We start from the raw sequence: 22,555 nt of genomic DNA, 5'->3' as shown, positions 1-22,555 counted from the left end.
AAGACTGCTCATTTGATTTGAAATTTCACCGATATTTAAAGAGAGCCTTTCTAATCCCAACTTAATCTCAGTTGAATTTGTGTCTTGGATTTTAACCTTGATAGTCTCATCTGAAGAAGAGCCGAAAAAACTGACGATATATTAAAAATGTCGTGTTCCATCTGCCTTACAGATTTTAAAACCTTTTCAGGATTCAGCAGGTTGTTTAGTTTTTGGATCTCGTCAATTTTTTTCGTAAGGTAATCCAGTTTGCCGTCATTTTTAGTTAATAGGTCATAGGTCTCGATGAAAACAGGCAAATTGTTATTTAGTTTTTTAGTAACTTGAATTAAGGCCTCAAAGTTCTCTAAAGGTATTTGATTTTTTGATAAATTTGTAATTTTTCATTTAAATATCTCAAGCTTGGAGAGTCACATACGGTACAAAAGAATCTAAGATGAGAAGACTTTTGGTCCAATAGGGCTTTAGTGATGGTCTTGTTTAATCTCGTACATTCCATACAGAAGTTTCTTTGGCGATCTCCATTACATCTTAACTGGTTGTATTTATCCGAGTCAGAATATTGTGTAAGACAATGTTCACAAGTATACGTCATTTTCAAGGTTAGATATGCAAAAATTAACTAGGTCGATGTGATGATGGTAACAAAAATTGAAACACTTACAGCTAGTATTCACAACACATAAATTGTCCAATTCTTCTTCTTTGCTATCAAACCATAAACTCGCCTCATCTTTAATATGGTTCCTTATCGTTTCTTTGGCTGTTTCGAAGTTACCGATGTATTGTACTTTCTTTTTTAAATTATTTATGAAAATTACTGGGTGTAATTTTTTTACATCCCCGCCAAATCTTATTTTTACATCCTCTGTACTATGGATAATCGTTTCCCTTCTTTCTCCGAAATTCTGTTGCGTCTTGTTTTCGGTGACTTGTTTTTCTATTTCTGTGATTGTTTTTTCCACTTCTCCTCTGTCTACTTGAATAGCATTTTCCAACTTATTTTCCAAATTTTCTAGTTTCTTTTTCTGGCAATTTGTTAACTCCTCCATTTTATTTTGAATTTTCATTTCTTGTTCTTTCATGTGATCCTTCATTCTCATTTCTTGTTCTTGCATGTGATCTTTAATTTTCATTTCTTGTTGTTCTATCTCGTTTTCCATTGTTGTCGAACATCCTTTTATTTCCTTTTCATACTTTTCTATGCGTTCCTCTATTTTCTTATTGTTCTCTTCTATTGCTTGTTTTGTTTCCTGTTGATTGTCATCCATTTTTTGTTGTGTTTCCTTCATGGCTCGTTTTGTTTCTTCCTGATTTTTATCCATTTTTTGTTGTGATTCATCCATTTTTTTACCCATATTTTGTTGTGTTTCATCCATTTTTCGTTGTGTTTCCCTTTGATTTTCTTCCATTTTTTGTGACTGGCGTTGCATCAGTTGTAATAATTTATCTATTCCTGATAATTCCTGTTTTCCTGATGCCATGATTGTTGTTTCGAAAATGTCTTCTTGTTCTATATGTTCTTCTTGTTCTAAATGTTCTTCTTGTTTCAAATGTTCCTCTTGTTTTTTGTTTTCTTTGCTTTTGCTTCTGGTGGTCTGCATGTAGTTAAATTTTATCCCCGCCTGATACGAAATTCGAAAATACCCTGTATGCTGTAGATACGAAAATTTTTCTCTCCCCAAATGTAATCAATTTATCACACAAATTTTTATATTTATCAAAATTTAAATCAATCAAAAATAAAATAAATATGTAAAATTGTACCTAGATAAAAAAATAACTCAAACAAATATTTTACAAATTTTAAAAATATCAACCTTTTCCGACGGGCAAATAAATTTTCCTTCACCTGTTTTTCCGTTTCCTATCCTGTCAAATTCACAACCAGAGATACTTTAATGCCACACGTTGGCTCGCCATGTTGTTATGATCTGCTTTCTATTACTTTTATAACAATTAGTATTTATTTGATTAATTCTTTAATTAACGCAAATCATACATAAAAAATTAAGAAAAAATCTCAGGGTGCCTTTTGCCATAAAAAATTTAATTAATTTCTCTTAGGTTATACTTATCCTTTCTCGTGGCTTCAGTATCTCTTAGTTGATCCTTATCGGGATAAAATAGGAAATGGAAATAAATAGAAAAATCATAAATAAGCATATACAATTACCTTTATTATCAAAAGCAATGTTCTGTAAATTTATCAATTAAGTTCTGTGGGCATAACTGTCCAAAAGAAACTTTTACCATATAAATTAATCTAATTCAAACAAATATTTTTCGCTTTGTTCTTGATACCATTAATAAAACCAGCTAAATAAACAAATTTGGTATTCGCAAAATTAATTATACTTCCTATTAAATTTTTGAAATGTTGGAATCTTAAATTCATATGCTTTTACGTAAAAAAATTATCTTCTGATTATACAAAAAATCTATCACATATGTTATTGACTGACCTTTTTGATTCACACACAATGATGTCTCCTCTTGACCCAAACAGCTCCTCCTTGTTGCTTATGCTAGGCTACCAATCAAAGCCCTCTCCGTTCTCAGCAAACAATCTAGCAGGATACCAGCAACTCTTTCTCCAAAAACACAAGCCAGGCCTCTTTTTTGCCAGTACTCGTTCAATAAACTCCAAAACTCTCTCCTCTCTTTCTCTCAGCAATAATCTCCTGAGACCCAAGTATCTTTTTACTTGGTGTCACAAATAATTTTAATAATGATAATTCTTGTAACTTACTCTCTTGGACTTTACAGAATCAAAGAGGTATTTCTTCTCGATTTGATTTGTCTCTCGTTCCACTTTTTAGCTACTCTCACTATCAAAACAAAACACTAGTACTTGCTTCTGAACTACTCACGAAAACTTTTGACTGCTCCTTTCGGATGCCGGTAACACAATGATCACCTTTTTCCAAACTATCTGAAAATTCAACCTTCTCTCCTTCCCATTCCAAATTGCCAAACCAATCACAGACATTTCTTCTTCCCCATTCTTTTTTTCATTCGAAACACCCACTCATACTTTCAAAAATATTCCTACCATCATAATAATTACTTTCGGGAAATTCTACAAAATTTACTCGGGGTTAAACAAAAAGAGATTAAAATTCCAAACTTTCTTTACCTTAATTTTCTAAGAACTAATTACCTATGGCTTCTACCTTTCCCGTAATAAACAATCGGTTTAAAATAATAATCCTAAATAACTTTCACTTCACTTTTATTTACAAATGTTTTTAATATTCTTCATGGAAAAATTCATTAAGGAGAAACCACCTTGCGTGAAAGCTAACTTCTAATAAATATTTACAAATCAATATACAGGGTGTATCAAATTTATGTGCCCGCGTTATATTAAAAAAAATAAAAAATTTTATTCTATCTTTGATTGATAAATTGAAACACAACAATATATATAAACTGCGCGTCATAGAAAACGGGCACCCTAAAAAATGGGTCATTTTTGATGTCGCGTATCTCCTAAACCTGTTGTCCGATTTAAGTATTTTTTTTAATATGTTATAGCCCTATTCTTTTTCAATATCCCTGTATTAATATTTTTGCAAAACAGGTAAATTTTCATTATATACCGGGTGTACGAATCAAACTGTGTTTTTTCTCAAAGTTCGCAACACCCTGTGGCATATTCTAGCATTTATAAAATACTGAAATTAAAACCCAACTATAGCCTCAGGTTTTCTTAACATTCTGTTTTTTGGTTCATTCATTTATGATGGATAATAAAAAAGTTATGTACTTTAACAACTAGGCATGCTCTTTATCAGTACAGGGTGTTTCTAAAGAAGTACGACAAACTTTAAGGGTAATTCTGCATGAAAACATAATGACCGGTTGCTTCATAAACATATGTCCGCAAATGCTTCGTTTCCGACATACAGGATGTTGAATTTTTGCTTAAAAACTGACGATTTATTTATTGCCCTAAAACCGGTTGAGATATGCAAATGAAATTTGGTGGGTTTTAAGACGTAATTTTTGAACATTTTTTGATATACAATTAAGAATTTTTTATTCACCATTGGCGTACATACGAATAATATGATCGGTCATATTACCCGCATGCGCTCCAATAGTGAATATAAAATTCTTAGTTGAATGTCAAAAAATACGCAATAACTATTTCTTAAAACCTACCAAATTTCATTTGCATATCTCAACTGGTTTTAAAGCAATAAATAAATCATCAGTTTGTAAGAAAAAATTTAACATCCCGTATCTCGGAAGCGAAGCTTTTGCGGATATATGATTATAAAGCAAACTGTCATTATTTTTAATGAAGAATTACCCCTTAAAGTTTGTCGAACTTATTTAGTCCCTAAAACACTTTAGACTTATAACACCCTGTACTGATGAAGAACATGGCTAGTTGTTAAAGTACATAACTTTTGTATTATCCAACATAAGCGAATGAATCAAAAAACAGAATATTAAGAAAATCTGAGGCTATAGTTGAATTTTAATTTCAGTATTTTATAAATGCTAGAATAATCCACAGGGCGTTGCGAACTTTGAGAAAAAAACACAGTTTGATTCGTACACCCGGTATACAATGAAAATTTACCTGTTTTCCAGAAATATTAGTTCAAAGATATTAACAAAGAATAGGGCTATAATATATTCAAAAAATCATTTAAATCGGACAACAGGTTTAGGAGATACGCGACATCAAAAATGACCCATTTTTTAGGGTGCCCGTTTTCTATGACGCGCAGTTTATATATATATATATATATATATATATATATGTATATATATATATATATATATATATATATATATATATATATATATATACAGAACTGGATTCGAAATCCGATGTATTTATCGACCGTGCAAGTATATTCTATAACACTATAAAACAGTGTTGAAATTATCGGGAATTGCGGTCTGTGGCTTAGATTAAAACTACATTTAATTCTGTTGAATTCGATATTTCGATGAGTATTTATTAATTTTTCATCTTCATCAGGAACAAACTACAAAATTAACTAACAGTTAGGTACAACATAATATTACAATGATATAACTTACGAATTATTGTAGGTATGTTATATAAAGCAATTTAACTTAAAGCTATGCATGTCGTTTCACGAGAACGTCGAGGGCGGCACTGAGTCAGGTATCTTTTCTCACATGTGTTAAGGGTCAAAAGTTCCAATATCGAGCCATCTGTTTAATATTCTGCTATTTTTCGAATTTTAAAACATTGCAGTAAATTTCGCTTAATCTACTTGTGTCTGATTTGTAATTAATTGAACGTTTATTACTGTTTATGTGGTACATCTCGAGGAACAATCTTTTCTTATAATTGCTTTCTGAATCTAAGATCTTGATATCTGACAAATTAAATTGGTGTCCTGTTGTTATGGAATGGTGTGCTGCTGCACAAGTATTTTTGTGTGTTTTACAATCACTTTTGTGCTGCGTTATTCTTTGTTTCAGCCATTGCGATGTTTGTCCTATATACTGCCCATCACATTCGAGACAAGAAAGTTGATAGTGTCTGGTCTTTAAGCTTCGAGAATAAGCTGTAGTGGGATATGCTATTGTATTTCTCTATTTTGATTTTAGGAATTCCGTTCATCAGCTTGATTATATTGTTGGTTAAGCCATTTATGAAGGGCAACTTTTTGTAAATCACGGGATCTGATGGTCTGTTGTCACGTTGCCCGTCATATAAGTCTGAGTTATATATCAGTTGCTTAAGAATTTTACTTGGATAGCCGTTGTTCAAGAATATGTTGTAGAGTGTTTTTAAATTCTTTTGTGTGAACAGGTCATTGCTGATGTGTAAAATTCTGTTTTTCATTGCCACAACAGTGTTGTGTTTTTGGAACTTTTGACCCTTAACACATGTGAGAAAAGATACCTGACTCAGTGCCGCCCTCGACGTTCTCGTGAAACGACATGCATAGCTTTAAGTTAAATTCCTTTATATAACATACCTACAACAATTCGTAAGTTATATCACTGTAATATTATGTTTGTACCTAACTGTTAGTTAATTTTGTAGTTTGTTCCTGATGAAGATGAAAAATTAATAAATACTCATCGAAATATCGAATTCAACAGAATTAAATGTAGTTTCAATCTAAGCCACAGACCGCAATTCCCGATAATTTCAATATATATATATATATATATATATATATATATATATATATATATATATATATACAGCGTGTCTACTTGAGTTGGAAACATATGGGAAACTTTTTTATTATTAATTTTACGAAAAAAAGTTATTCTTTATAAAAAGTTCTGCATGCCCCAAAACCTAAGATTCAATTATCAGATATCAAATTTTCTCAATATTATACGAGGTATGTCAAAAAATATGAATTTCGGCTAAGGGTAAAGTACCTTTATTTCTCTCAATATCGAAAATTCTTATTATGAAAAGTTGTTTGGAAATAAAAACCAAGCTCAAATATGTAATTACATGCTTCTAATTGGAAAAAAATATTTTCCAAATTTTTCTCAAATTTATTGATACTAACTTCGTTTTTATTCATTACACATACGATAACTCTGTTATTATTAGTTTTACGAAAAAAACGTATTCTTTATAAAAATCTCTGTATGTCCTAAGACCGAAGATTCAACCAACAGATATGACATTTTATTAATTTTATACGAGTTATGTCAAAAAATATGAATTTCACTCAAGAGTAAAGTACCTTTATTTTTCACAATATTGAAAACGGTTATTAAAAAAGCTGTTTAGAATTAAAAACTATGTGTCAATATGCAATTACATCCTTCTAATTGAAATACTGTGAAATATAAAGGTGCTATAATATTGAGCGAATTTCATATTTTTTGACACACCTCGTATAAAATTAATAAAAGTTGATATATTATGGTTGTATCTTAGATTTTAGACCATGCAAAGTTTTTTATGAAGAATAACTTTTTTTCGTAAAATGAATAATAAACGAGTTATGATATTTGTAATAATTAAAAACGATGTTGGGTATCCATAAATTTGAGAAAAATATTTTTTTTTCAATAAGAAGCATGTAATTGCATATTTCATCTTAGTTTTTAATTCCAAACAACTTTTTATCATAAGAATTTTCGATCTTGAGAGAAATAAAGGTACTTTACCCTTAGCCGAAATTCATATTTTTTGACATACCTCTTATAATATTGAGAAAATTTGATATCTGATAATTGAATCTTAGGTTTTGGGGCATGCAGAACTTTTTATAAAGAATAACTTTTTTTCGTAAAATTAATAATAAAAAAGTTTCCCATATGTTTCCCACTCAAGTAGACACGCTGTATATATATATACTTTCAATATATATATTGTTATATTTCTATTTGATATGAAAATTAAATTTTGATAATTATAAACAGAATTCAATTTAATATAAAATATTTTCAATTTTCTCAACCACGGGCATATAAATTTAGAACAACCTGTATACAACAAATTGTTATATTTAATTTTAAGAAGTGATTAGGAGAAGCATACGAAACTCGGGACAATGCGCTTAGAATAAACAAAGTGAATGGCGCGTACCATTATCGTTGTTCGCGGAAGGTTCGACCATTAGGCTATGCTAAATAAGACTCATTTGAAATAGATAATAGTTCATTATCGTTGTTCGCGGAAGGTTCGATCATTAGCCTATGCTAAATAAGACTCAGTTGAAGTAGATAATAGGTCATTAAATTTTGTAAATAGTAGAAAGTAATTTTAGAATGGGAATTAACTATTTTTTTTTGGAAATCCATTAAGCATATTTAGAAAGATTAAAAATGGGTTTTGAGGAATACTGCGAATGAGAGTTGGTGGTGGAAGGTTGATTTGTGAATCTGGAAGGGATATTTAGAAAGTAGGTGAATGACTGAAAAGAGAGATCAGAATGTTTTGAGCTGTCGAGAAGTGAAGTCCAGTAGTAGACGGTAGTGTACGGAGAGTGAGAAAGCCGGTGTAGTTCCGTGAGTGTGGAGTATTTTATCGTGGAACGAGAGGTAGGCCAGGTTGAGAGTAAAGAACCTCCTTGAGCCAAGAGTGTCCCGGTAGCTGATTGGAGTTTCGAAAAAGGTAGAACACAGCATCACGACAGAAGCAGGAACGAGAGCTATACGAGCTAGTTTTCAAAGGAGAACATTACTGAAAGCCAGGACGAGGTTTGATCGCAGCCAAGGATAGCAGGAAGCGGGTCTTGTGTGAAGACATTCTCAGTTCACCAGAAAAAGGTCAGTCTCATTTGTTTGGACATGAATGCATGGGTTTTTCGTATTAAATACCACATTATAAATTGAAGAACATAAACAATAATATCAGAAAAGCTTCATCAAACTTAAATAGAATTGTTGCTAATAAATCCTAATAGTTAAATGTTAATAAAAACTTTCAATTGGAAACCAAAAGGAAATAAGATTCCCATTTGTAAATGTTATGTTTAAGAATAATAAGATCTAGCAAATATTAAGCAGTGATTGCCATTTAAATAAAATAAACAATATTTTGATTATAATTGTAACCCATATGTGTGTATTATTTTACTCTTTTCTTTCCTATCCCGATTAGGAACCATTGAGAAATACTTAGAAGCTACGTAAGTAAGTAATTAAATTTATAAAAAGCCCTGAGATTGAAAACATATTGATATGTGATCTGGTAAATTAATTAGATTATTATTAATGCATTGATTAAATTAAATGACATATAAGAATATTATCTCATATCAATAATCAAGATCACATCAATATATATATATATATATAATATATATATATATATATATATATATATATATATATATAGCTTCCGCGTTATATAACTCAAGTCGTCATGATCCTGAGCAATCAGAATTTGGTCATCAGCGAAACATAAAGTGTATAGTGTTATTCGTCATTAAAAGGGATTCCCATGCCATTACATTTTCTTTTTCACAGCTTGAGTGCTTGTTCCAGATAAATTTAATTTTTTTTTAAAGTTGTCGCAATATAAGGGATCAAAGTCACATTATTAAAATACAGATGAATGTCTTGATGTAATGAAAGAATACTGTTTTGATAAATAATAAGTACCTATTCATGTTTACAAATACAACAAAGTTACAAATAAGTTAAAACTTAATACATGTTTCACGTTTCTCTAGTTTCCTGTATATGCGGGAGCAATTCGGTCTCACGGATAAGGTGTAAGCCTTCGAGACTGCTGCCACCTTATCCTACATAACTTTACAAATAATTTGCACTTGTAGAGGCACTAAACTATTCCAAGATTAAATACTACTATAAGTTGGGAGCATAGCTATTTGGGGTGGTTTTGCTAAAATATTTATTTATTTTTATTTGGATTTTCCAAGAACAGATACAGATTAAAATTCATAATATTTGGGATTATTTTATTTGGGTTATGATTGTGAAAGCATAGTAGGTAAATACCAATGTGAGTTTCGCAAAGAAAAGTCTATTATCCATCAAGTATTCCTTCTAAGACAAGCTTTGGAAAAAACATATGAGTATGGAATTGCACCATTTATTTTTAGATTTTAGATGTGCCTTTGATAGTGTAGACAGAAACGCATACAAAGCCATTGCAGAAAGAGAATCCACATACCTATATATATATATATATATATATATATATATATATATATATATATATATATATATATATATATATATATATATATATAAGAGTAGTTTCATACTTCTTATTCGTGTAAGAGATAGCCGTATGAATTCATCTAAAAAAGAGTTTATTTACAATATGTACAATAAAGATTATAAACATTAATACAACAATACTAAAATAACTTAAAAATACAAACCTAAAAAAGAGAATCAAGAACATGCTATTTCTTACTCTGAGTTTTTGACAACTGTCAAATAATTATTTACAAATGTCATTCAAACTAAAATTCCACAGTCATGCCACCTAAAACTATAAATAACTTAAAATAAGTAAATGTGGTTTTATTGAAAATAAACATAGTTTTATTTTTACATCCCCCCACCAACAGGTATGACAAACCATGAAAGTCTATGGTTGGTCACAAGGCAACAATTTTGAGATGTGAAAATAGTTCATATCGTTCCTTTTGTATCCGATATCTATTTCATATAAAGTATTTGAAATTTGTTTTTTTATTTGAAATGGACCTAGTCTTACTTCATCAAGTTTTTTTCTATTTAGTTTGGATTTATTTTCTACATATGCCCAATCTCCTTCTTTAAATTCATGGAATTTTCTATTTTTGTCATACAGCTTTTTATTATATTCATGATGTCGTACTGAATTTTTATAAGCCATTTGCTTATCTTTTGATACATTTCTTGTTTCACAAAGTTCCTCGGGAACAATCGGATCCGCTTTTCCAAAAAGCAAATATTCTGGGCTGTATCCGGTTACGGAATGATCTGTTCTATTATATTCATCTATACATTCTTCAGCTATTTTTGTCCATGCTCTACTTCTAGTTTCATTTAGTTTACATCTTATCCTATTAACTAATGTTTGATTAAGTCTTTCATTTAAACCATTCGAAAATGGGCAGTCTACTGCTGTAAAAACCAGTTGAATATTTAACTCTTTCATATTATTTCTAAATATTTTGGAATTAATTCCCGGATACTGATCTGTTAATAATGTTTTTATGGGGTGTTTATCTTGAATTTTAGAGATTAGTTTAATAACATCACCTGTCATCTGATTTTTGGAAGTAACTGCAAATGCATATCTGGTAAAATGATTTACAAATAAGTGGAGGTATTTTTTTGTTGACCGATTGCCAGCAAATCCTCCTACTGTATCTAGGGACATTATCTCGAAGGGTTCTTTTGCCGGACCTAATTGTGACAAGAGACCATATTTTGGACCTACTCTTGTTTTATTTTTACAGCAGATCTCGCATTTCTGGCAGATATCTTTTGCCAGTAAATCCAAATTATTAATGTAGTAAAAATTCCTAATTTTGTTAATTACTTTACCAGCACAAATATGACCATAAAATTTGTGAATTTTTGTTATTAACTTCACTCCAAAATCTTTGGATAAAATTATTTTTTTCTGGTTCTTCCTTAATTTATAGAATACATCTTGGTTAAAAATTGTTCCTATCATTTTATCTATAGCTTGTCGATTATTATTCTGGTCTTGTTTTATCTCAGTTAATGTCACTAGGTTCACTGTTTTTATAAATGTTTCTGCATTTTCTATATTTTCCAAAACTGGGTTTCTAGAAAGGCAGTCTGCTTCTACATTTTCTTTTTCAGGTTCATATTTAATGTCGAAATCAAATTGTGAAAGAAAATGAGTCATATCTCCTAATTCTTCATCTGGCCTTGTACGAAGTTCTCTTCCCTCAAGGGGCTTATGATCAGTAATAACGACAAATTTCTTTCCCATTAGCCAGTATTGCCAAAATTTTAATGCTTCTTTAATTGCCAGGCATTCTAAAAAAATTGCTTTTTTGTTTTTCTGATATTTGTTCAATTTTTTTGAAAAGTAAACAGGTTTCATTTCTCCATCTTCTTGTTTTTGTTTGAGAACTGCACCAACTCCTAAAATACTAGCATCGGTATATATAATTGTAGGAGAATTTGGGTCCAAAATAGCGAGAATAGGTTCAGAGCACAGGATACTCTTTACCATATCAAAGGCTGTTTGGCAGCTTAAAGACCAGTGAAATTTAATATCTTTTCTAAGTAAATTATGTAATGGCTCTAATAACCTAGCTGAGTCTTTTATATATTTGTGGTAAAAATTTACTTTTCCCAAAAACTGTCGTATTTTTTTTCTTGTATCTGGTGCTGGAAAATTTCTGATCGATATTAAATTATCATGTAAAGGACGAACTGAATCGTTTCCCACAATGTGCCCCAAATATTTTACCTCTTCTCTTGCAAAATTACATTTTAGAAGTTTGAGCCTAAATCCCTCTTCAAGAATGGCTTCCATGAGTCTTTCGATGTGCTCTAAGTGTTCTTCAAATGATACTGAAAATATTAAAATATCATCTATGTAATTTATACAAAATGGATTTAAATTATGTTTTCTGATAATATTACTTAAAATCCTTTGAAATATTGCTGGTGATGTTTTAAGCCCAAAAGGTAAGCATTTCCATTGCCAATGACCATCTTGTGTAACAAAAGCTGTCTTATATTTATCTTTATTCCGAACTGGAATACACCAAAAAGCAGAATTTATATCTAAAGTAGTAAAGAATTTAGCATTCCTTGTTTTGGTCAAAATCTCGTCAATTAATGGAAAGGTTGTGGTTCGGGAACAATTAATTTGTTTAATTCACGAAAATCAATGCATAATCTTGTTTTAGATCCTTCATCTTTTTTAAGAGCCAATGTAACAGGTGCTGCAAAGGGCGAAGATGATTCTTCTATTAAATTTGCTTTTAACAATTGTCCAATTTGAAATTCTATCTCTTTTTGGTCCTCTATTGAGCATCTATATGGCTTCCTTGCGACAAATTTATGTTCTAAAAGTTTAATTTGAGCTTCATTATTTTGAACTTGCCCAATATCAAATTTATGTTTTGCAAAAATATTGTCATATTTATTTAGTAATATTTCTATTTTACTTTTCTGCTCTGGCTGTAAATGTTCTAATTTTGCTTCAAAAAGCTCTGTGGGAATTCCTTCATTAAAGTTTATTGAATATTCTGTCAAATTAACATTGTGATTAAACTTTTCAATCTTCTCTTCAATATCTAGATCTAATCTTTGATAAATTTCTAAATCAAAATCTTGTTTCATTTGAAAATTCAAAATAGAATCCAATCCAAGTAGAATATCATACTCGAAATATTCATCATTAATTACAAAAAGATTAACATTTTTCTCAATTTTATTAATTTTCATTTTTGCAATTAGTTTTCCTGTAAAATTTGTTCTGCCATTTATCGTTTTAAACATATTCCTATCTTCATGAATAACTAATCCCAACTTACCTGCTACCTTCGAATTCAGAAGAGTAACATTCGAACCTGGGTCATAGATTCCACATAATTCTCTATTATTTAGGAATACTTTTAATTTGATCAATGGCAGCAAATTCAGTTTTTTTGGTCGGTTACCGTTTCATTTAATGTCTCCTGTATAGCAATATTATTAACATATTGAATATCATTTGATTTGTTTTCTTGTATTGTCCTTCTATCTTTTTGCTTTAAACGACACATTGCCTCTGGATGAAACCTCCCAGGGAATCCTTTTTTATCACAATATTGACAACTATTTTTTTCTTTTGGTATTATTGTATTTAATTTGGTAGGTATTTGTACAAAATTTGGGTTTGTCTCTGATTTTTTTTGCTTATAACTGAACTCTCCAACTTTCGTAACTCACCTATCAATTTTTCCATTGTTGTAACCTCAGCTCTATTAATATTATTTTGTATATGAATTGGCAAATTTGTCACAATTAAATCGATTAATATATCAATAGGAAAATCATTTTTGATATTTAGCAATAAATTTTCTTTGCGAAATGCATAATCAACAAGACTACCACCTACATACTTAAAAGAATAAGCTTTTCTATGATTATCCCAACCTGTTTGACAAAAACTATCTAAAAAATTAACTTTCCATACCTCAAAACTGTTATCTAAGCCTAATGTTATTATTTTTGATTCAAACCATTCCTTTGCTATTCCATCAAGAAACAGACGTAGAATCAAAATCTTGTCTTTATCAGCATCCACCTCACATCGCGAACATTCTGATTCGAAGGTCTTGAGCCATGAATTCATTGGAACATTTTTACCATCAAAATTTCGAAGTACGAAATCATCTTTTATTTTTTTGTAATTTTTCTTTTCAAATTTAGGTATACTAGTATCACCAAGTTTCTGGAGCAACTCGACTAATGATGGAGATTGTTCAATCGCTTCTTTCTCCTCATACACTGGTAATAAGATCTGTTGTAGGTACTCATTTTGATAAACCGCATCACCATCTGAATCAAAATAAATCACTTTCAAATTATCATCTAATGAAATGGTACATGTTCTAAAGCATCCTCTTGATTTCATGGATGCTAAAACATTTTTTACTTTTTTCAGACGAAATAGTTCAGAATGATAATCTTGAAGTTGCTTTTCAGCAGGCATTTCATAATAGAAAGGTGACTGTGTTGGCTGCAACCACTTAAATTTACATACATTATTCTTACTATCAGTACTGCTTGCTTCTATAGCAATACAAATTTTCATTGATGTAATATTCATCCTTAATTTGTACAAATAACGGTTTGAAAATCTATTTTTATCACTATTTTGGCTTGGTCAGCTTAAGTTCTTGATTTATAAGAGTAGTTTCATACTTCTTATTCGTGTAAGAGATAGCCGTATGAATTCATCTAAAAAAGAGTTTATTTACAATATGTACAATAAAGATTATAAACATTAATACAACAATACTAAAATAACTTAAAAATACAAACCTAAAAAAGAGAATCAGGAACATGCTATTTCTTACTCTGAGTTTTTGACAACTGTCAAATAATTATTTACAAATGTCATTCAAACTAAAATTACACAGTCATGCCACCTAAAACTATAAATAACTTAAAATAACTAAATGTGGTTTTATTGAAAATAAACATAATTTTATTTTTACATATATTATACATACATATAGGTATATGGATTTACATTCAATGTTCTGATAAGGAGCCTTGCCTGTCTGCCCAAGACAGTATGTACAAGGTCACAAACACATCAGAACTGGCTCTTTCTCTTGTTGACTCAAAATTTGTGTTTTCAGGTGTCGTGGATCAGACACAGAGACATTCATATCCTCACAGTGTCCAGCTACACCTATACCAGCGATCAGCGTTTTCAAGCAAACCACCATCCTGAAACGGACGACTGGACCTTGCAGATCAAATGGGCTCAAAAGAGAGACGCTGGTACTTATGAATGTCAGATTAGTACTCAACCAGTAAAAAGTTATTTCGTCGTCTTAAATGTAGTCGGTAAGTTGCTATTAAATTTTATTAAAAATTTTCTTATAGCTATTTCTTCGTCAATGGTCATGATTCAGATCATTTTCTTGTACAAACCACAGAAGGGAGTTTTTCCACCAAAATAAAAAGTAACCAAATATTTATTTCATTAAACACGTGAATGAACAATGGTAACCTAATAATAAGTTTAAAAAATATATAAGAGGACCAAAGTGCGGAAATTACTAGAAGAGTGAGACTGAAATGGACAGTATTTAGAAAACTCAGTCACTAACCAAAGGAAATATGAAAAAACTAACCACAACAGAAAGAGCAATGAAAAGGGCAATAATGTTAGTTATACGACTGTCAGATATAAAAAGGAACGACTGCGCAAGATCAAAAAGAAAATTCGAAGGTATCACAGCAAAAATTGCCAAACTCGAATGGAGCTTTGCAAGTCACACTGCTAGGCAAAAAGACCAACATTCAAATGCCGCAACGCAGACATTATAGAGACCTTACAAAGGTAGTTAACCAAAAAAAAAGATCACAGATGAGATAGGTAGATGAGATCAAGGATATAGCCGGAACAAATTGGAAGTATGTTTCTGACGATAAAGATCCCATGGGAGGAATTGGGTTAGGCCTATATCCAAAAATTTACGATAGAAGGCTAAGAAGAAGAAGATATATGTGAGCATCCAATATTAAAGTAAAACCTCTAGGAATAATTAAAACGATCGATAACGTCAACCAGAACAAAGCAGTAAAAGTAAAAGTAGAGGATGAACTAACTGTCCCAATTGAAGCTGGCAATGTGATAAGACAGGGAGATTCCTTGAGTCCTTTTCTGTTCAACCTGATCATGGATGAAATAATAAAAAAATTAAGAACTAAAAAAGGATACCAAATGGGAGAAAAACAACTTAAAATAATCTACTATGCAGACGATACAATACTACTCTCTCAAAGTGAAGATGATTTACAACGTATGATGCACCAATTTAGTATAACCGCCAGAAAATTTAACATATTCTTTTTCCCAAAAAGACAAAATGCTTGATTATAACAGCAAATCCAATTAGATGTAAATTGGAGTGGAGAGTCAGATAATAGAACAAGTGATGGAGTTTAAATATATAGGCATCACACTATCTAGCTACGGAAGGTTCGAAACATCAAGTGGAAGATCAAGTGAATAGTGCAAACAGAGCTGAATGACACAATATGGAGAAATAAAAATGTCGGAAAAGAAATGTAAAGCAGAATTTACAAAACAATCATCACACCAATAATGGCTTATGAAGCAGAAATACGACCTGACACAGACAGGACAAAAAGATTGCTCAAAACAGCGGAGATGAAAATCCTTCGAAATATCGATGGTAAGACACTGTGGGACAGAGCTAGAAGTATGTACAGATATAAGAAGGAGATGCAAGGTGGAGAACATTAATAACTGGGTAAGAAACAGAAGAGTAGAATGGAATGACGACATAAGCCGAATGACAACAAATAGAGTAGTAAGGACAGCGAGAGACGGTTCCCCAATAGGAAGACGATCAGTGGGAAGACCACGAAAACGATGGAACCAAAGTTATTGAAGGCACATTGAAAAACAGAGTAATGTCTATACAAGAAGAAGAATCGGAAGAAGAAGATTTCTATCTTTCTATATGAAGATACGCCTAATTAGTCCTTGGATTCGTTTATTTCTGTTTTTAAATTTTAAACTAAATTAGGAAAATCTAGATGAACTATTGAAAACATTTATTACAACCAAAATAGCTAATAGGCCTGGATCCCGCGTACCAAAAAGAAGTTTACTAATAGAAGCTGAAAATTTGTTAATAGCGTAAGGCGGCACACATAGTGGAAGCGGGTTCCTGCTTACGGGCAAACCGCGCGGTTCTCGCGCGGTATGGTAACATAGTGAAGTCGGGTAAAAGCGAGAGAGATCGTTCAAATTTGTTAGTTGCCTCTACTACTTGTGGCAAAATGTCGTCTTCCGATGACGATATAATTGCTTTAGATTCTATTTTGACTAAACTGAAAAGAAAGAGAGTTGGTGTACATCCTATTAATCGAGAAAGATTACTTTATGGAGAATATCATCATCTAGTTCAAAAATTAAAAGAAGATAATGAACGATTATTCCAGTATATGAGAATGACTCAAGAGACTTTTAATTATATTTTGGAGAAAGTGGAGTATCGTTTAACTAAAAACTGATGTAATTTACATAAATACATATTTACATTACATATTCATTGCAAAATCAATGAACTCGCGCGACAAAAAGAGGGAATAAACATTCTCATTCGAGTAAACATTAAAACCGCGCGGAAAAAACTAAATTCTCATTCTAGTAAAAGCGGTCAGGCGGGTTGAAGCGGTTGGCCCGCGCGGACCTGCTTTGACTATGTTCGTGTACATTTAAAGACGTGCATTCTTTTTGAAAACGTTAAAAAGCAGGTCCGCGCGGTTTAACCGTAAGCGGAAACCGCCTCCACTGTGTTTGCCGACTTAGTCGGCGCACACAGTGGAGGCGGTTTCCGCTAGCGGGCAACGCTAGCGGGACCCGCTTTTAAACGTTTTCAAAAAGAATGCACGTCTTTAAATGTACACGAACATAGTCAAAGCAGGTCCGCGCGGGCCAACCGCCTCAACCCGCCTGACCGCTTTTGCTAGAATGAGAATTTAGTTTTCTCCGCGCGGTTTTAATGTTTACTGCAATGATAATTTAGTTTATTCGCTCTTTTATAATAAGAATTAATAGTTCTCCATGGATTAATTTTATAAATAATTGTACATTATAATAAACAAAAGTAATAAAGTCAATCTTATTGAAACCGTAATTTTGTGTGACTTAGGTATTTCTAAAACCATTCCAGTGTTAACTATTAACTAAATCAGTATTTGAAAAATAAATTTACAACAAAACTATGTACTTATCTCAATGTTATAACAAGCCTTTCTTCCGGAAGAATAGCCTGCTTATGTAAATTACACCAGTTTTTAATTAAACGATACTCCTTCTTCTTCTTAAAGTGCCTATCCGTTCCGGATGTTGGCGATCATCATGGCTATCTTGACTTTGTCTACCGCAGCGCGGAACAGTTCAGTGGTAGTGGTATTATACCACTTTTGTAAATTTTGAAGCCAGGAAATGCGTCTTCTTCCCGGTCCTCTTTCACCATTTACATACCTTCCCTTGGAGAATCAGTTGGAGAAGGCCGTAACGTTCTTGATTTCTCATTACATGTCCTAGATATTCTAATTTTTTTGTTTTGATGGTTATGAGAAATTCACACTCTTTCCCTATTCTATGCAGGAATTCCACGTTAGTAATTCGGTCAACGCAGGATATACGTAAGATGCTCCTATAACACCACATTTCGAAAGCTTCGAGCCGATTCATAGATGTAACAGTTAGTGTCCAAGCTTCCATTCCGTAGAGCAGAACTGTGAATATATAGCATTTCAACAGACGGTATTTTGTTTTTAATGATATGTCTCGACTGTTGAAAATGGGTCTCATTCTAAAGTATGCTGCTTTCGCTTTTATTATTCGCTGTTTAATTTCTGAGTAGTCCCATTCGCTATTTAAATTCGTACCCAGATATGTATCTTCTCAACTCTTTCGATATTCTGTTGGTTGACTGTAAGTTGAGCGTTTAATATTGTTTTTAACGATACTCCACTTTCTCCAAAATATATTTAAAAGTCTCTTTAGTCATTCTCATATACTGGAAGAATCTTTCATTATCTTTTAATTTTTGAAATAGATGATGATATTCTCCATAAATTAATCTTTCTCGATTAATAGGATGTACATCAACTCTCTTTCTTTTCAGTTTAGTCAAAACAGAATCTAAAGCAATTATATCATCATCGGAAGACGACATTTTGCTACAAGTAGTAGACGCAACTGCCAGATTTGAACGACCTCTGTCGCTTTTACCCGTCTTCACTGTGTTACCATACCTGCGCGCGAGAACCGCGTGGTTTGCCGGCTAGCGGAAACCGCTTTCACTATGTGTGCCGCCTCAGTCGGCGCACACAGTGGAGGCGGTTTCCGCTAGCGGGCAACGCTAGCGGGACCCGCTTTTAAACGTTTTCAAAAAGAATGCACGTCTTTAAATGTACACGAACATAGTCAAAGCAGGTCCGCGCGGGCCAACCGCCTCAACCCGCCTGACCGCTTTTGCTAGAATGAGAATTTAGTTTTTTCCGCGCGGTTTTAATGTTTACTGCAATGATAATTTAGTTTATTCACTCTTTTATAATAAGAATTAATAATTCTCCATGGATTAATTTTATAAATAATTGTACATTATAATAAACAAAAGTAATAAAGTCAATCTTATTGAAACCGTAATTTTGTGTGACTTAGGTATTTCTAAAACCATTCCAGTATTAACTATTAACTAAATCAGTATTTGAAAAATAAATTTACAACAAAACTATGTACTTACCTCAATGTTATAACAAGCCTTTCTTCCGGAAGGGTAGCCTGCTTATGTAAATTACACCAGTTTTTAATTAAACGATACTCCTTCTTCTTCTTAAAGTGCCTATCCGTTCCGGATGTTGGCGATCATCATGGCTATCTTGACTTTGTCTACCGCAACGCGGAACAGTTCAGTGGTAGTGGTATTACACCACTTTTGTAAATTTTGAAGCCAGGAAATGCGTCTTCTTTCCGGTCCTCTTTCACCATTTACATACCTTCCCTTGGAGAATCAGTTGGAGAAGGCCGTAACGTTCTTGATTTCTCATTACATGTCCTAGATATTCTAATTTTTTTGTTTTGATGGTTATGAGAAATTCACAATCTTTCCCCATTCTATGCAGGAATTCCACGTTAGTAATTCGGTCAACGCAGGATATACGTAAGATGCTCCTATAACACCACATTTCGAAAGCTTCGAGCCGATTCATAGATGTAACAGTTAGTGTCCAAGCTTCCATTCCGTAGAGCAGAACTGTGAATATATAGCATTTCAACAGACGGTATTTTGTTTTTAATGATATGTCTCGACTGTTGAAAATGGGTCTCATTCTAAAGTATGCTGCTTTCGCTTTTATTAGTCGCTGTTTAATTTCTGAGTAGTCCCATTCGCTATTTAAATTCGTACCCAGATATGTATATTCTCAACACTTTCGATATTCTGTTGGTTGACTGTAAGTTGAGCGTTTAATATTGTTTTTAACGATACTCCACTTTCTCCAAAATATATTTAAAAGTCTCTTGAGTCATTCTCATATACTGGAAGAATCTTTCATTATCTTTTAATTTTTGAAATAGATGATGATATTCTCCATAAATTAATCTTTCTCGAATAATAGGATGTACATCAACTCTCTTTCTTTTCAGTTTAGTCAAAACAGAATCTAAAGCAATTATATCATCATCGGAAGACGACATTTTGCTACAAGTAGTAGACGCAACTGCCAGATTTGAACGACCTCTGTCGCTTTTACCCGTCTTCACTGTGTTACCATACCCGCGCGCGAGAACCGCGCGGTTTGCCCGCTAGCGGAAACCGCTTTTACTATGTGTGCCGCCTTACGGTCTCTAGTCGGTCAGTATAATATTGATTGGTATATTTCTTCTATGCAGTAAGTGTAAGACGTCTTCGACTTGGATCCGATCGAATATCTTTGTCAGGTCTATAAAACATTGATATGCTGGTTTATTTTACTAGATGGCTTTTCTGTGATTTGTCTTAGTACAAATACAGCGTCTATGCAGGATCTTCCGGATCTGAATCGTTGTTGTTCATCTGATAAAGTTTATTGATTTTGTCGGGTAGGAATTTTATGGTTAGCTTAAGTGCGGTGTTCAATAGATTTATACCTATACGTCGGACCCCGACGGAACCTAAGATGGCCGTTAAGCTATTAACAAATTTTCAGCTTACTATGAATAAACTTTTTTTTTGGTACGCGGGATCCAATCCTATAAATGTAATAGCAGAAACTACTACATAAATAAAATAGTTCTACACAAAAATCGACAGAAACCTGTCTGGGTAAACAGAGAGAAAAATTGGCCGTTGAGCTTCAGATTTAATGATACAATTTATTTTTGATGTTTTATACAACACTTTGTGTTGCGATTTAAAGAGGATATAAAAGAAAAATATATTTCGAATCAGCGATCAAAGACATAACATATTGGGAAACTGTGAGTCGAATTAGAAATTTTCGGAAATACGTAGCAACATTTTTCTACGTTATTCATTTATTTTTATAAGAGTATGTGAATGATTTACACAAAATGGACCTGATAAGGTTCCTACTGTATTGCTAAAGCTCTTAAATGATGAATAAATAGGTATAATATTGCACTTATTTAACACAATATACAATACTGGTAGGTAATCTCAATAGTGGATGTTGTCTACATTCGCTACACTGCCAAAGAAATTCAATGTAAAAGAATGTTCAGAGCATCAAACAATATTTTTAATGAGCCATCTACTAAAGATATTTCTAAAAATCATTCACAACCGAGTTTATCAAAAGTTGGAGTCAGATATTAGTAATACACAGATGGGGTTCAGAAAAGGACTAGGTACTCGAGAAGCTCTCTTCGATGTTCTTACACAAAGATGCCTAGACGTTAACTAAGAAGTACATGCATGTTTTATCGATTTTGGAAAAGTATTTGACAGAGTATGCCATGATAAAGTAAGAAACATTCTTGGAAGAAAAGACATAGATAATAAAAATCTGCGAATAATTCTCAATCTATATTGGAATCAGAAAGTAAACATCAAACTAGAAAATGAGACGTCACAAGCAATAGAAATACGTAGAGGAGTACGACAGGGATGCATTTTGTCACCACTGCTGTTTAATGTATAATATATGCAGTGAAAGCATCTGCCAGCAAGCCATTTTACAAACAAACGAAGGAATCGTAATCAATGGAGAGGTTGTAAATAATATTCGAAACGCGAACGACACTGTACTAGTTGCAAGAACCGTAGCTTAAATAAATACTGCTTGCAACAATTATGGCATAAATATCAATATAAAAAAAAACAAGTAGGTATATGGTCTTCAGTAAAAACATGACACCACCAGCACATATTAGTATAAACGGCATACAAACTGAAAAAGTATCAAGTTACAAATACTTGGGAACTTTAATAAACGAAACTGGAGACCAAAACAATGAAAAAAAAAGACGTATTGAAATTGCCAGGGCCATCTGCATAAAGATGAGAAACTTCGTCTACAACAGAAATATAAGCATCCCTCTACGATTAAGAATACTAAGAGGCTACGTATTTAACACGCTATTATACGGTGTAGATGTTTTGGCTTTTAGGAAAACCAAATGGAAAAAATTTAATAATAATAACTTACCGAGATTTTCTTAGATTTTCTTCGTGTTGTTAAATGTTGAAGCACTATTTTCGGTGGCATTAAGGAAAATGAAGGATGGGATAAAAGAAGGGAACTTACCGAAAATATGTTGTCTGGTATCGTCAATTTGTCTCACGGAAAACACACACAAAATCAAATTAAAATTGTCAAAGTGTACTATACGTTCCGACCGTGT

The 22,555-nt window shown here is 32.2% G+C and overlaps 1 protein-coding gene across 1 annotated transcript in view; it reads left to right on the top strand.

The window, feature by feature from the left end:
• LOC114341892 (hemicentin-2-like) overlaps positions 1-22,555 on the top strand; it is a 149,672-nt gene that overhangs the window by 100,926 nt on the left and 26,191 nt on the right. The window contains exon 3 of the mRNA XM_050662965.1: positions 14,793-15,003. Within this exon, the coding sequence (XP_050518922.1) occupies positions 14,793-15,003 (211 nt within the window). The remainder of the gene's footprint in view (positions 1-14,792; positions 15,004-22,555) is intronic.

This window comes from Diabrotica virgifera, chromosome 10 (assembly GCF_917563875.1).
Source record: "Diabrotica virgifera virgifera chromosome 10, PGI_DIABVI_V3a".
In the NCBI taxonomy this organism is placed as follows: domain Eukaryota; kingdom Metazoa; phylum Arthropoda; class Insecta; order Coleoptera; family Chrysomelidae; genus Diabrotica; species Diabrotica virgifera.
The sequence above is the reverse complement of the archived record's forward strand: the minus strand, read 5'-3'. Positions and strand labels throughout refer to the sequence as shown.